This window comes from Taudactylus pleione, unplaced genomic scaffold (assembly GCF_031769625.1).
Source record: "Taudactylus pleione unplaced genomic scaffold, aTauple2 ptg000398l, whole genome shotgun sequence".
NCBI lineage: Eukaryota > Metazoa > Chordata > Amphibia > Anura > Myobatrachidae > Taudactylus > Taudactylus pleione.
Genome location: NW_028284800.1, coordinates 4,139,154 through 4,156,074, shown reverse-complemented (window position 1 = coordinate 4,156,074; position 16,921 = coordinate 4,139,154). Strand labels below are relative to the sequence as shown.

General features: G+C 38.9%; 1 protein-coding gene across 1 annotated transcript in view; it reads left to right on the top strand.

The window, feature by feature from the left end:
• ACVR2B (activin A receptor type 2B) overlaps positions 1 to 16,921 on the top strand; it is a 191,055-nt gene that overhangs the window by 162,133 nt on the left and 12,001 nt on the right. Inside the window, exons 6-7 of the mRNA XM_088446409.1 lie at positions 6,322 to 6,465; positions 9,421 to 9,569. Coding sequence (XP_088302535.1) covers positions 6,322 to 6,465; positions 9,421 to 9,569 — 293 coding nt within the window. The remainder of the gene's footprint in view (positions 1 to 6,321; positions 6,466 to 9,420; positions 9,570 to 16,921) is intronic.

The following is a 16,921-nucleotide window of genomic DNA, read 5'->3' as shown; positions in this document are numbered from 1 at the left end:
TGCCCTCTGCAAGTACCACTTGTGGTGCCATCTAAAAAAAAAAGTTTAATATTAATATGTAGTGAGTTGGGGCCTCCATGGCTTAGACTTTTTTTTTCCCCAGCACAGACCACAGATGCTCTATTGGATTTTGATCTAGGTAATTTTTAGGCCAATTCAAAACCTTGAACTCTTTGCCATGTTCCCCAAGCCATTTCTGAACACTTTTTGCAGTGTGGCTGGGAGCATTATCCTGCTGACAGATGGCACTGCCATCATTGAATACCATTGCCGTGTAGGGTTGTACTTTGTCTACAACAATGTTTAGGTAGGTGGTATGTGTATCATCCACATGAATGCCAGGACCCAAGGTTTCCCAGCAGAGCATTGCCCAGAACATCACACTGCCTCTGCCAGCTTGCCATCTTCCCATAATATATCCTGGTGCCATCTCTTCTCTAGGTAAACATAGCACATGAACCCAGCCATCCTCATAATGTAAAAGAAAATATAATTCATCAGACCAGGCCACCACCTTCTGTAGCTCCATGGTGCGGTTGAGATGCTCACATGCTCATTGTATGCACTTTCAGCAGTGGATAGGGGTCATCATGGGCACTTTGACTGCTATGCAGCCCCACATGCAGCAAACTGCCAAATAGCCAACATTAACTTTTCCTGCAATTTGTGCTAAAGTAGTTCTTCTATGGAATTGGACCAGATGGGATAGCCTGTGTTCCCCATGAGCATCAATGAGATTTATGTGCCCATGACCCTGTTGCTAGTTCACTGGTTGTCTTAGCTTTCACCACTTTTGGTAGATACTGACCACTGCATACCAGGAACACCCCCCCAAGACCTGCCGTATGCTCTGACCCAGTCATCTAGCCATCACAACTTGGCTCTTGTCAAAGTCACTCATATCCTTACACTTGCCCATTTTTCCTGCTTCCAACACATCAACTTCAAGAGTGTTCACTTTCTGTCTATTATATCCCACCCATTGACAGGTGCCATTGTAAGGAGATAATCAATGCTATTCACTTCACATGTCAGTGGTTTTAATGTTATGATGTAGATTTGATGCTAATAAATGGCAAAACCAAAAAACACGGGTCTATGTACGAAGCCTTGGAGAGTGAGAAAGTACCAACCAATCAGTACCTAACTGACATTTTTCAAACAGCCTGTAAAGTGACAAGAGCTGATTGGTTGGTACTTTATCTCCGTCCACTTTATCTCTCTCCAAGGCTTAGTACATAAACCCAACAATATTAAACTGCGCTCTAATACTTATGTTTCTGAAATACTGAATGGAGGACATAACCCTTTTAGCGAGTGCTAAAGGGGTTATGTCCTGTTGTTAAATGGGACCCTAAATACTAAATATTAATATATGTTTATCATCCCAAACTTCTTAAGTATTTTGTTACCAGGAAACAGCCAGGGTAATCCATGCAGTGCACAATTCAAATGCATTGTTTTATCAGTTCACACGATCTTCTGCCCTGTAATCCATTTCCATTCATTTCATCCCACCTAAATCAGATCTGTCCACATAAAGGGATAGGTGCGTTATGCAATGCGTCATTCTATAAAAAACAGTAAGAAACAAACTTGCTCATTCACATTAAGCAACTTGGTAATCGCAACAAATAAAATGTGTTTTATGCAGATGGTAGTACAGTGATTAGCATTTATGCTTTCTGTGTCGAGGAGTTTGTATGTTCTCCCTGTGTGTTTGCGTGTGTTTTTTCCGGTTTCCTCCCATAATCCAAAAACATACTTACCTACCCTCCAGGGAGGCTCCCGAATCTCTGGTAGTGCTTCTGGCCGTTCTGTAGAGTATTGAAGTCTCCCAGTCCAGAGCTGCTGCTGACCGCGTCCGTCCAGCGCCACCCAATTCCCAAATGAAGTGGGCGGTCCAGGTTGCCGATGATGCGATTCGCACTGTATCATGTCATCATAGCCCTGCCCCCTGCTTTACAATGCTGGTAATCTTGGTATTGTGTCGTGGGGAGAGGGGGCCACAACGTCACAATTGTGCTGCCATGCCCCTCTTACCGCCCACCTCTGGAGTGCTGTGCCCCCTGCTGTGCTGACCTGGCTAACCCCTGCTGAAGGGGCAGCAAGAAAGTCTGCAAGTGTGCTAGTAGGTTAGTTTGCTTCTGATTAAAAATAATTAACCCTATTGTGTATTTGTGTACATGTAGAGAATATTGATTGCAAGTTCCACTTAGGCAGAGTTATGTGAATGACTAAATTTCATCTGTAAAGTGCTGCGTAATAAGAGTGCTCTATATAAATTTGAATAAATAATTAGTTATACTGAATCACTACAAAACTTGTTTTTCATATGTCATTTGTATCTATTATCGCATAATCTTTATTTACTTTTCTATTGATATATATATCTTGCCAAAGCTTCATAAGAGAGTTGTGTTTTTTGTTTGTGAATTTATATAGATTGCTGATTAGATGCATTTTTGGTTCTCGGAGTATTTTCTGAAGATGACTGTCAATGCACACTTGCAGGAAACAGTGTACTATGCTCATTAAAGAGGAATCATGGTAACGTAACAGCAAGAAGTCCACTTGCTAATTGCCAGGCGCTTAGATTCCCCATTTCTGGTGATTTGAACATTAATCTGTGTGACACTGCAATCCCAAGGACTTTCTTAATTTTGTTTTCATTACCAAGCAGTGTACTTTGTGCTCCAGAGACTGTCTCTGGAACAGGCATCTCGGTGGATGAAACTCAAGGGTCAGCCTCACATAGAAGTCCGCAGTCTATTTTACATTATGTTTTGCAACATGAATGCTACTCACTGTATGTATAAAGCGAATACCTGACCAGCTTTTTCATGGATATTTATTGTCAAGTAACAAAAAAAAACATAATGTTTTAGGGGTTAACATTTGGAAAATTAAATTACCAATTTTCTGTATAAAGCAAATTACTTATTGGATTTTTTATTTTTTTATTATTATTATTATTCTCTTGAGAGTTGAAATAATGAAATGCTTTTTATTCCCAAAAGGACTTTTCCACCTCATTCCCTGTTCAATTATTCTTCATTGCAAAGACCATTCCGGAACACTAGAGAATTATGCTGCAGCAGCAGGTTTTTTTTTAGCTTATGGTTAATTTACTGTAAATTAAAAAACATTTGGAAGAATCTGTAAGAATAAAGCTACGATTTTGTGAGTCAAGGAATATAAAAATAGACCGGTTTTTAAATACAGTAAAGAGGCTGCTCCAAAGACTGTACACAACAAACACTCAATCACCATGCTCATCTGTTGCAAACAGGGCCGTAGAGGGCGAGGGGAGCTCCGTGCACAGGGGCAACTTCTGATGGGGGGAGCTGATCACAAGTGTGGTTGGCGCCCATTATTTCAGCTATCACCTCCTGAGGTGGCTAGCAGAAATCAACTCAGTCAGGCTTTTGGGCGCCCAAACTACCATGTGGGCATCAACCGCGATAAGTAATGGACACCTGCAGCACAAACAATTAAATAGCTCCCGTCACTTTAGATGGGAGCTGCGGCCACGAAAAAAAACCAGTTTATTTCCTCTATAGAGTACATGACTGGATGTTACAAAATTAGATTAATTCCTGTTTTTATCTCCTCACAGCAGTGATAGAAGTCATACTTTTATGTTCCATTTCTTTCAAATGAAATAGAGGATTAAACACACGGTCACTAGCCGCCAGCCTAACTATCTATGATATAAGTTTCAACTTTGAAACACTTCCTGCAAATACCTCACTATTTATTGTTTTGCATTAGCCGTCATGCCTAAACGTTTCCATTTATTTCAAATACAGCTGTCCCTTTAATGCAAATACAGTGTATTGATAGGTGATGACATAATTAGATAAATGGACTTTTAAATGTACAGAGTTGTTTCATATTAATGATATTACTATCCAAGAATTTGAGAGGCATAAGGGATACGCTTTGAGGAAAATCGGTTGGTTTTACTGCTTTCATTACCATAAAAAGCTGAGAGTTGAGTCTTCCCGTTCATTGCATTGTGTGTACTAAACATTCTACAGACTAAACTCTGCCCTGCTCTTGGCTCGTCACCAGAAGGAACACAGGAGGTGAAAGCTGGCATTACCCTGAAAATCAGGAATCGAAGCTCTCATTGTACACCGGTCTGTGCCCATGGCTCATTCGCATTCTAATCAGGAAAATTCACCGTTGATTCCCTTTCTAAAGTTCTCCCGTTCAACGTTAAATAAAATAACAGCAATGGAAATTTGGGTAGGAATCTAATTTTCTCTATTCACTAAAAAGCTCTGCTCTGTTTCGAAGAAAGAGAGAGAAAAAAAATCGGACACAAGGACAATTATGGAAAAGTGCACAATCCCCATCTTTGTAGCTAGATAAAAGCTTGATTGGGTTTGTGCTCATTAAGTCAAGATTGTGTTCTAATGCTGAAAATATTTTGAAAGCTCTGTATGTAAGAAGCTCTATGTGAAATGTGCTATTTAGCAGCTTAACAAACGTCTTTTTTTTTTTTTCTTCTTCCTTTTTTTTTATACTGTGCGTAAAGGAAGAATTTTATAGTTAAGATTCATGGCTAGCTGGGTTCTTATACAGTATATGTGCTGGTGCACACAAGGGTTAATATATGCTTGTTAAAAGCATAGACAAAATCACACCCATTTTGATTACCATACACTTGGGTGTTGTGAGGACGTAACATTGCGCCTGCAATCGTTGCCCCACCTCACAATATACAATGCTGTGATTACTGGCATTATAAAGCAAGGTGTGGGGCAGCTATGATGAGATTCACTTGTTAAGTGGGCGGCCTCCAGAAGACATGTCCACTTTTCCGGACATCTGGAAGAGCCACCCTAGATTCTGGAGTCTCCCGTACACTTTGTGTAAGTATGAGTAGACCCAAAGCATGACCAAAAGCTCATGGCCATATATAGCCACAATGTGAATTCAAAGAATTTTCGGATATACTGTAGGTGCAGTGTTCCTCTCAAATAGTTTATTTATAATAGCACAGACTAGATAACCATATAAAACACAGGGTTATAGAGAGAGGGGCAGAAGGAATTTTATTATGCATGGCGAAGTTTAAGTGTAGGTAAGTAAGTTTAAGTAAAGGGTTCAGCCCTTTGTTATGGCATGTTTTGAGTTGGCCGACCAGGAAGTAAAAGGTACTAAGTTTGGGTATGGTTGGTGTGTTATAGTACTGATCTCTGGGTTGGGTGGTCTCTTATATCTTCAGACATTACCACCCTACCTATTTTTTTGGTTGATGTCAGATTTATTGTTGCAGGAAATAACTGTAACAGTTGTTGTAGGTCTTTAGGTGCTCTCCCCGCCATATACACAGGTTTAGGCTGATTCGACCCTACAGGGATCAGCGGCACCACCTGTCCTGTGGTCTCCTTGTGTGTTATTAGTAAGGGAGTGTGGATACCTTAAGTGTTTGTGCAATGGTTTTGCAGTTGGCCCAGGGTTGCACAAAATTGGATTTTTTAAAAAAAGAAAAACTGATTTATTTGATTTAATCAGATTTTTTTGGACTTAAATAGGATATTTTATTAAAAAAAATGTTTTACGTAAACGTTTTAAAAGTTTAAACGTTTATTTAAAAAAAATAATAATAATAATAAAAAAACCTATTTAAATCAAATAAATCGGTTTTTGATTTTTTAAAAAGAATCCAATTTTATGCAACCCTGGTTGGCCCCTATCTAGGTCCTTTGTGAATTACATGTTATGGGCTGGAATTTGGCCCCCATTTAAGCTTGTTTACTTGAGCAGATGATACTGCATGTAGAGCCATTCTTTCTTTGCTACCATACCTTTCCCTACTTTGTTCTAAAATGAATAAAACCAACCTTTTTTCCCCTTCAGTATGCCCACATGTTTTTATTATAGATAAGTTTCATATTGTTTACCTGTGTATAAATGTAGGCTGACATCAGCCAATAGAAAGTTTACATTTATTTCTAGGATAATTGTATGTTCTGTACTCATACAATGGATGCAACAAATATAGAAGATGCTGTACTTATCATACGTGTATCATACGATATAATGTATAACTGCCTGACAGGTAAATCACAGATGTATTATCTAGCATGAATGAAGCATTAAAGAAATCAAAGTGATGGTATTGTTTTATCCTCAGGTCACACTGTATAGAGTGGGAATGAAAAGTGTTTCGTATGGCTACATAACCAGAGCTGTTATCGCCATGCTTTTATCTACAGCCTCCTGTATTTGCCATTGTCTAGCCCTCCAGCTGTTTGGCTTTCTATTAAACTGAATGTTGACTAGTGACATTGTCTGTTATATTAGGACAAACAATCTTGGCAAAGTGAGAGAGAAATTTTCAACACCGCTGGAATGAAACATGAAAACCTCTTGCAGTTCATCGCGGCTGAGAAGAGAGGAACGAACCTAGAGATGGAACTTTGGCTCATCACAGAGTTCCATGAGAAGGTAAAATGACACTATATGCTTGGTGTTTATTGTTGCAAATGTTTGAATTCTCATGGTCATGAACATTTTACAATTCTGTAAAAACATATATATTTTTACTAGTATTTTGGACCTGTCTTTCGTCATGTTGCTAGCTATTGTGCCTCTCTACACCCACCTTCCCATATCTCTCTCTCTCTCTCTCTCTCTCTCTCTCCCATCTTCCCATCTCTCTTCTTTCCTTCCTTTCCCTTTCCTTTCTTTCTGTCATTTTCTTCCCTTGCCTCCTTTTCTTCCCTTGCCTCCCTTTCTTCCCTTGCCTCCCTTCCCTCTTAACTCTCTGTCCCTGTTCTTCCCATCTCTTTCTTTCTTCCTCTTGTCTCAGCACTAGACCATTACTAAAAGCTCTCCTTTTCTCTAGACCATCCTTTTGATTTCCTCTACCCAGCTCAATACCTGTGAAACAACTAGTTAGTCAAAGTACTTATTGGCGATTGACTAGCTGTGGGATGTGAAAAATCTTACTGTTCCCCTCTGAAAGCTACAAATATCTACAAATTGATCATTGGGTGTGGGAAATGTTTACAGTGCCACATACTTTTCGTTTGCTGTCAGTGTTGATTCTGGAGAGGCTGACCAGTAGTTCATCTAAGTGGGAGATCACCTTTTGGTCAATATTTACAGCTAGAAGTGTATGACAAATCTATTGTTCAACTTTTTTGGGAGCTAGATCTCCATCGTACTTTCACTTTGAAGCAGTAAGAGAGTATCCAACTTTTCTTGTTTCAAAGTGTACAGACCATGTTGAAATGCATATAAACTTGCTCCATAGGCTATACCTGCTGTTAAATTACATAAAATGTGGTTGTTCTGTTCAAAGTATTGCTAGTGCCAATGTACTGCTGTTGAGAACTTTATATTTTTTGGGATTGCTCTGTATTACGCCCATTTTTGATAGAAGTGTTCACTTTATTATCAAAGGTTATTCAAACTTCGGTGTCCCCAGACGACGTGGCTTTTGCTCTCCTTCATTGGTATCCATTAACCTCTCCTAAATCTAAACGTTATATTTTGGGCCAAATCTTATTGGCTTTCAGAGCTACTTTGACACACATTTCCCCTTCCTCCATATTTGTCTAAGGTGATTTCTAAGTTTCTATATCATTTTGCCATGTAAACATTTGAGGTTCCTTACAAGTGCCTCGTGCTGCATGGCACTTGTATGTTACAGAAGCCATTAACACAGAGAGTTGAGGTACTATACCCTAACCAAGGCAAGTCCCTAAGTTGAATCACCTCAACCCTCCTACTGACCCTAAGTTCTTGTTGTTGCCAGCTTACTGACATTGCTGATTAAAGTAGATACCCACAATGTGCCCATTTGCCAATTTGAATTCAGTGATCCCTCTAATTAGTGAAAAGTGTAAGCTAAAAATGATGTTGTGTGACCGCAATCGTTACAGTACTGAGAACTTGGCAATAAAGAGACAAAGCATTAATGTGAAGCACCAAAGTATATACAAGGTGGGACTATGCTAAACAGTGGTTGTACCTTAACTTGTGTTTCTATATGTTATTACCCTAATATATATTTAAAGCAGGCATAAATATAATGCACATTATAGCACTTCTTATCTTTGAATGACCATCACATGATTCAACCTATGAGTTTTTAAACCGGGAGACCAGCATATGTCAGCAGAGGGCTATCTCGCGCATTATTCTTGTCACACTGTCCATGCGCTCCCTTATGTCAGCCACTGTGCCCGCACACTCTGTGATTCCTGTAAGTATGATAAAAGTTAGCTGCTGTCTCCCAACACCACCTGGTCCAGCTTACTTCCACACAACATGGCTGATGTATCCCTCTCGTTCTTCTAAGCCTCCTACCGGCTCTAGACTTAACCAAATAGTAATAATAAATAAATACTGATAGGTGTGAATTGGCATATAAAGCTCAGCAATTTATTTCTAAAGCAATTCAATAAAGACCTGTATCACAAAGAGAGGACGGGCAGAAATCATCGCAGCCCATTAATTAGCCACTAAATGATAACAAACATGCATTGCAGATGGAGACCACCTTAGGTGCTCTTTTCAACACAAACCAGGATATGCAACTCTCCCTTCAAAACTTGGCTAACCCATCCCGGTAGGGTGGTGTAGCTGTCCCTGTAAGGATAGTGCAGCCCAAAACAGTAAACTTGCACCTGGGCTGACGGTATGTCGTTTTTTTGCACTAAAAATAGCCAGAAACAACAACTAAAAGATGAACCAAGCACAACAAGGGGAAGGGAGGGTGGGGAAGCTATACCAGTCATCCTTAAAGCTACACTACATGCATAAATAACCCATCCAAACACAGTAAACACCGCCTAAATACTAATATGCTAAATACCAAACTTGACCAGTGCATAGGCCAACCACAGCCTTGTGGCTTATGACATATCAAGCTTATAGAGCCTTCAGTTCTTCTTCCCTCTCTCCCTCTCCTTTGGTATTTAGCTGTGTATACAAGTTATCTGGTATTATTCAGTCATAGACTACGTAGAAAACATGTGTTACCAGAACCTTTTTCCTCGGGTTACTAGGTGTGCATCGTAGTACAGCAATAGTCTGGTGCTTTCTTTCTCCTATAAGTCATGTCTTGTTGACATGTACAAATCAGCCAGCACCATATTCAGAACGTACCAGAGATTGAGATAAATCATATTTTTGCATATTCACATTGTACTGTTTTTTACATGTTTGTATTTATACACATAACAGCTGCTATATTGGTTGGTCTTGAAAGGCTACGCTGAAATATAGTTCAAGGACAACAGTGTGATATTCAAGGGAATAGTGATTTGTTACTAAGCAATTTATTGGATTTTTTGACTCCGCAAGCAGAGTATAAGGAATCCTGTATTGTTTTAACTATATGATTGTCCGCAAAATGCTGCTCGGAAATAATCTATTGTGTCGGTTCTGCAGGGTTCCCTGACAGATTATCTGAAAGGAAGCATCATAAACTGGAATGAATTGTGCCACATAGCAGAGACGATGTCTCGAGGGCTGGCATACCTACACGAAGATGTCCCGCGTTGTAAAGGCGAAGGGCACAAGCCCGCAATTGCGCACAGGTACCGATTCCCAGCTGTACATTATTCTTCCTCTTCTTTTTTTTTTTTTTTCTTACAAACATGTAAATTACTCTGGGTAAAGTATCCAGAGCAAATATCTTCATTTTACAAAACCAGTTACTGAGGGACTTTTGTTTTAGAGCCTATAAAATAAATTTAAAACTTAACTCACATGAGCTGTAGATGTACTTTATATTCAGCACTGCTGATTACAGCTAAATTGCCCCAGTTGGATTTGCCAGCTGCTCACAGAGCCCACAAGGGCAGTCCCTATGGCAGTGCCTCGCTTGTGAATGAACACACCAGCAAAACGCTCCCACTGATTGCACAGGTGTTTGCAATCAACTTTGGCTACGAGCCAAAAACCTGCTCTGAATAGCCGTGGCCGGCTGCACTCGCCATCACTCAAGACCTCAGTGCAGGTTTTAAAGCAGTGGGAAAATGGATTCATTCTTTTCCTTTCATAAAAAGACAGTTTGTAAAGCTTTACCTTACGTATGAAAGGAATATGTGGTGCCATATCACCCTCTAGTGTATTTTAATCAGTATTTGTACAATTGATTTCATATTTTCAAATCACGATCCGGTCAATACATTTGCAAGCAGTAAGCTGCTTACAGTATTATTCACATTTGTCTATTTTTTGACAATGTAATGAAGCATTAGAGGTAAATTCCAAGACTGCAGAAGACATAACACAAGACCTACGTTGTATTTAGGTTTCTGGGCGAATGGAGCTATATACAATCATTGGCTGTCATTTCTTCTGTAAAAACAAAGCAACAAAATGCAGAAACCTCTGGTTCCTTGGTGTTAATAAATCCTGTTTCAGAAAATTAAAATAATATTTTTTGAAAATGTTGAGATCCATTTAACCATTTATTATCCTGTTTGCTTCTATAATAACATGGAAGGGTGCATCATAATGAAAACATTCAAAATAAACTGCTTTAGCAGCTGCAAAAAATAGTGCAGCCAGGGCAAAGGAGATCTGGATTTTTCAAAATATTTTTTTTATTTTATTTTGAGCATTATTTTATTTTATTGTTATCATTAAACATACCTGCCTTCTGCAGATAATGGGGATCGCCCTGTGTGATATGAAATAGTGTTGTTTCTAGAATGTGGTATATTTTGTCATCATTCATAATTTAGACATTATTGTTATTATTAGACTTTATAGGGCACCACACGTGGTCTGCAGCACCATACAGAGGCAAAACAATAAGACCGTACAGGGTAAAACCGTACAATACAATACAATGGACAAGTCACAATTAGCACTACAAATCTCAACCCAGCTACTGATGCAAGGGGGGCAATGGAAATATTCAGCGTAACCTGTAGCTATTGGCATGAGTGCATAAAACGGGTTTATGTTGTAGGAGTGGAGTCCAGGGGCAGAGAACCCAAGGAGGAGGTGTAGAGTGTAGCTGGTGTGCAAGAGAAGAAGCTGATGAGAACAGGGGGGTGGAGGGCCCTGCTCACGGAGCTTTCAGTCTAAAGTGAAGGGGGAGACAAATGGAAGACATAAGAAGTGAGCCAGTGTAAAGGGCAGGGGTGAGCGAATTGTAGAGTGCAAAAGGTTGAGGTAGACTAAGTGGTGGACAGATATGCCTTTATGAACAGGTGGGTTTTCAGTTGATATGGTACTGTTTACATGCTTGGCATGTAGACATTGTTAACGCAAACATTCATCACATCGACATTGATGAAATGTCAACATGGTTAGAATGTCCACAAAACATTCCTGGTCGGTCTAGTGGTGAGTTACCTGGTTTGGCGGGCCCGGCTGCTCCAGCGGTGTCTTCCAGGTCCAGCAGTCAGCTAATGAGGATTTCTGGCTGATACTGCATTGCTTCTGGCAGTGGGTATCCCTAACACTAACCCTCCCCTCCTGTAGCCTAATCCTAACCCTCTGCTGCTGCAGCCTAACCCTCCGGTCCCTTGCAGAAAGTCAACATTTCACGTCAACATTGTAAACGCGTCAACATTCTGCAGATGCCGACATGTTCAGTGTCGACATTTCAGCAATGTCGACATAATTGTCAATATTGTGGTGTTGACATTATGAATGTTGACATTATGACTGCATCCCTTTTTTTCTATGGCGGTGTAGTAAAGGGTTATTTTGAAATTTAGACCTGTTAAGATCCTTGGAACTTTGTCCCGTATCTAGTGGGTATAAATGCAAAGCGTCAAGGATCAGACGACATCTGCCTGTGAGGCAGACTCTCTCCCTCTAATATCTGTTCCTTTTTTAATTTTAAATACAGCAATTCATTAACACAAACCAAACAATGGTGATGCTATCCATACGGGGGATCACCTCCATCTTTGCACATAAGCATGTAAGGCATGTTGAATGTAAATACAGATTCTCTAAGTGGTTTCCTGGTTACCAACTTGAATTTAAATGCCACTTTTCCTTTTAAATCGGTTTCCTAACATTAATTTATTGAACTTTATGCTGTTCTCGGCTAATGACCCTATATTCTAAGCTATTGCCCTGTTATTCATTAGCAGACGTAAATCGTTTTTAGATTTTTATTCTTCATTCTCTCTAAATACTTTCTTGCACCCTGCAAGTGAAAAAAATGTGTTTCTCATTTACACATACCATCTGTCAGGAGTTCTCTGCAGAGACAGCTTGGACAACTCACAGCAGGGAGAGATGCCTGTTCACACCGCAGCTTACCCATTATCCAAAATATAAATGTACTGATGGCTGCTTGGTAATGGCTTTACCAGTGCAGACGGAGCCAGTCTCAAGCTGGGTGAAACGGATTTGCTCTGACTAATGTGCTTACTGCCAAAGAGTTACGTGACAAATTAGACACCACAACCATTTCATGACTGTCCACAGGGTCATTGCAATCACCTGAGCTACCTAATTTGTTTTACCTAGAAGAGCGGTTTCTAAACATATTCCTGTCTTGCACAATTTGTCTTCTCGTCTCTCTCCTTGGTGTTATCCCTGTAAATTGTAGAGACAAAGAAAAAGAAATACTCCTTTTATAAAATGCACTGTCTTTTACACCATATGTATGAATTAAGGTCTATTGTTCTTTGATTTGCTTTTCAGCAGATCTGACTTGATGAGGCTGGTTTATTGGAAAGCTCTACTGGAAATGTTACTACTCTGAAACCTGCTGATATAAAGTAGTGATTTGAGTTGCAAGATGATCAATAAACATGTTTGGGAGTGGTTGCAGGAATGTGTATATCCCTTAGCAGTCAAGAAATAGGGCCCAAATAATTCAAATAAATAAAAATGATGACATTACAAAATGCCACCAATACTGGGACTGGGTGGTTTGATTCCAGGAACTACTTTATTCGGTTACTGGGTACCTCGCCATTTATACAAAGCATCCATATATATATATTTTTTTTCAATTGTGCTTCCACAAAACCTGATAATGAAATTGTAGTTTCATTAGAGACCATTAGGAGCTAGCTACATTAGGTCTTTCCTGAACAACAAAGGTCATAAATCAATGGAGGTAAAATATTAATCATAGCTGGCAATTTTTGTTCTTTAAATAGACTTCTAAAATCATCTGTCTATACATGCTATTCCATGCAAGCATGTGTTAGCTAATCTGTGTGGCATCTATCTTGATTCTAGAGAAGTAGCAATTTCTGTTTAAACAAAATTGATCTTTTTCTTCATATATTGCACAATTTTTTTATTTTTTTTTGTCATTTATTTCTTTTAAAATCTCAAATACCCTCAGTAAGAATGGTCGGTCGCGAAAGGATGAAACCCCTCTAATCTTTATGTAGCTTAGAAAAAAATAACAATTGTACAGTATCACTTAAGATTTCTTCTGTTTTGTAAAGTACTTTTAATTACAATATAGTAAATAGAGAAATGGAAATAGTCTCTAATGCAAATATTAACAAAAATATTTTTATTAGATATCATTTGTAAAATTAAAGGAAAATTCATTCATACTTAATAATATGATTTTGAATAATTCTGTATACATTTAAATGTTCTAGAACAGTGGAAATGTAATTGATTATTTTACTTTCCACTTATGGAATAAGAATGAAAAATGATTTGGACAAAGTTCATTTTTAAATGTAAATTAGATTTTTGTTTTTTGTTTTTTTACGCTTTCTTTGTTAAAATTTGCTTAGCTGCCTTTCCTTTTGTATGTTGCTGTCTCAGCTTCCCACAAGCTTCATTTCTTCCTGGATAGTAACAGCAGTGACATCTGCAGGTAATTAATGGACTAGAAAAGACTTAAAGGAATGGTAAAAGACTGCATTTTTCCACTACAATAAATTGCTAAATTCTGTTGTGCAATTTATTTTACAGCTTTTTCTTTAGAAATTAATATTTTATGTTGATTGATTTATTCATAGATCATGCTGGTTTGGTGAAGGCTCCAAATATAACTTGACAAATAATTGAATATTGGACTCTGTAATACAGTTTTATTTGTAAACCATGTTCTGATAATGTCCAATTCACTTATTGTTACTGACCATTTCCTTCTGTACTTGGTGCAGCCAGCCAGACATAAAATTAAGTTTATCAGCCATTGTAATGTGGCTTTAAATGATCGTTTATATGGTTGCAAGTTTAAAACAAAAATAGTAAATGTAAGCATTAAAAGTTAAAGTATGTGTACTGGAACCTAGCAAACAGAATATATTCATATTGCTTTCAGTTTGTACAGTAAAAATACATTATTTTTGTGATCATTCGCTAATGAAAATGGAAGGGGATGTTCTTTGATGAGCATGCAGCACCAAAAGTATGAAAAAATGGTATAAAACCCCCTCAAAACAATGGATTTTGGTTTTATGAAGAACCAATGGGCCGATTTAAAATTATTCACTTTTTAATTCAGAGAGACCACTAGTGCTTAGCACAAGGCGAAACGAATCATGAAATTCATGCCAATAATTACACCTATTTATTTATAGGCACATTTATATTTATAAACATGAAGATTCCAGTTAGACCTTTCCAGATATGTTAATAGATGTGGACACAGCTGAAAGGACTTGACATATGTAAATTTGCAAAAATGTCAGCAATTTATAAATTATTCAAAACAAATAATCCCAGAATAATGATGCCTATTTGTGTATGTATGTATGTGTGTATATATATATCAAATATAATGACTAGTGTAATAGAAATTGAAATATATTGTGTAAATAAAGAAAATATAAATGTCTTAATTAGTTTAACTGTTTGCTATTAATTGTAAGGTCCAGTTAAATCGATTGCACCCCTTTTTTATATCCACTTTATAATGTGCTTCTAGTGCTTAAGTGAGGTCCTTATTTACTTGTATATTATTAGTATTCTGCCTTTAAATGTCCACCTTTGTTATATTTATCTACTTACAATATTGGCAAGTATGAGATGACAAAATAAAGTTAAAGGAAATAGTGGACGTAGTAAATAAAATTTAGTGTATCAACAATTTAGTATTTGATATGTTTGTGAACCGTGTTGGATTGGGGCATGAAAGGCCCACCAGTGAAATGCAATGAAGGGGCCCACTGAAGATGTGTGACCAGCCGTTGGATAGGTTCAATCATCAACTGGAGGGATGTGGCCAAAGAGCTTTAGAAAATGAAAGATGGAGGCCAGTTTGTTGCAGACAGATCTAGTATTCCAGAAAACGCACAAGAATGGGGGAAGTGGGCAGATGTGGCAGGATTACTGCATTCCAGAAGAAGGAGCAGGGTTTGTAGGAGAAAGAGGAAGATGTATGTGTAAGGGGATTATTGTGGCAAGAGCAGGTGGGTGAGGGGAAGTAGCTATGGGTGTTAAAACGTATAATAAGAAATGGGATACCAGGGGGGATTACGGTGGATGGAGTGGCTGAAGTGGAGAATGGTTTGGTGAGCAGGAGGGAAGGTGTAGAGGAAGCAAAGTGATGGGACATAGGAGTAAATGTAGAGAGATTTGTAGTTCCAGAGCTTCTCCAACCGTTAATCAATAGTGATTTGTGGGTACCGCGACAGAAAAGAAATGTACAGATGTGTCCTCATACATCTAGCCTCAATACGCCACACAGCACGACTTGCCTGGCGTGAGCGAGCCGCCAGGTCCCGTGTTACTCTGCTAGCGTCTGGCATCTTTTGTCACCAAAAATGCATCTAATTTCGCAATGCAATGCGACTAGGAAGCACCAGCAGACTATGCTGATTAATGTAATATATGACACTTGGTAAATCTGTGTGTAGCTGAGTTTGTATATGAACCACAATAGAACTTGAAATGAAGAAAGCTGCGGGCGCTACATTGTAGCGCTTCGTATACAGCTTCAGAGACTCAGTAGCACACAGATAACTAAACAACAAATATATAAAAATTAATATAAAAGATAATACAAATAAAAAATAATTGTAAAAACATAAAATTATTGAAGTAATTCGGAATAAAATCACACAATTTCAGTGCAACTCGTAAGTCTGTACTTCCTCAGGCAAGTATTTTTTTATACAATTTTCATGCATCATCAAATTAAAATTAAACTCCAAAAAATACTTTATTGTATCAGCTCTTCATTAAAAGTAAAAGTATCTGATGGAGACACACCATATGGAGCTGCAAATCCTTCCTGAGTGAATGTAACACAAAGGCTCAGAGGAACATTTGCTTTGCTGAGATCCAATCAGGACACCTGGTGCTCAACATCATTGTCTCTACATTCCTATAACATCTGTAAGGACTTGCCCCCGTTGCTGTGCCATTATATTTGCTGGGTTGTCAGAGGGCAGACTGCAACATTCCAGTAATCTATAAGGTGCCAGCCCGTTGGTGCGATATTAACGTTTTGCCCCATCTCCCACCCCACATGTAATTCCAGGATACACTTAAAAGAAAATTGAGCTCCCCGTGGGTAATCCTGCACATGGCCCAAGACTGCCTGTCGCAAGCGCCGCACTGCCCCGCCCCCTTCTTCCATGTAAGGTAGTATCTGCACACGGAGCCTACACAGGCTGTCAGTGTTCAGTGGCTGGCCGCTGCCACAGCTCTACATGACACAATGGCAGCAGTGCTTGTTCACTCTGGTGAGCCAAGGCCAGCCCTGACCATTTTGGTACCCTAGACAAGATTTTAGTTCCTCCAGCCCTTACCCACTTAGAAATCGATGCCACCTCAAAGCAGCGTCACACTAACATTTTACTCTCCACACCTAATTATGCTCAAAGGCCTAGGGCACAGCACCCACATACCATGCTCACGTGCCTGCTGCCTGACTGTGTGACACTGGCTTAATGTCTGAAACCCTGGTGGTTTAGGGTGATGATGAGGAAAAGGTGTCCCACTAAGACCTTACTTGCTCTGCTGCTCCTCAAGTTGCCAAGCG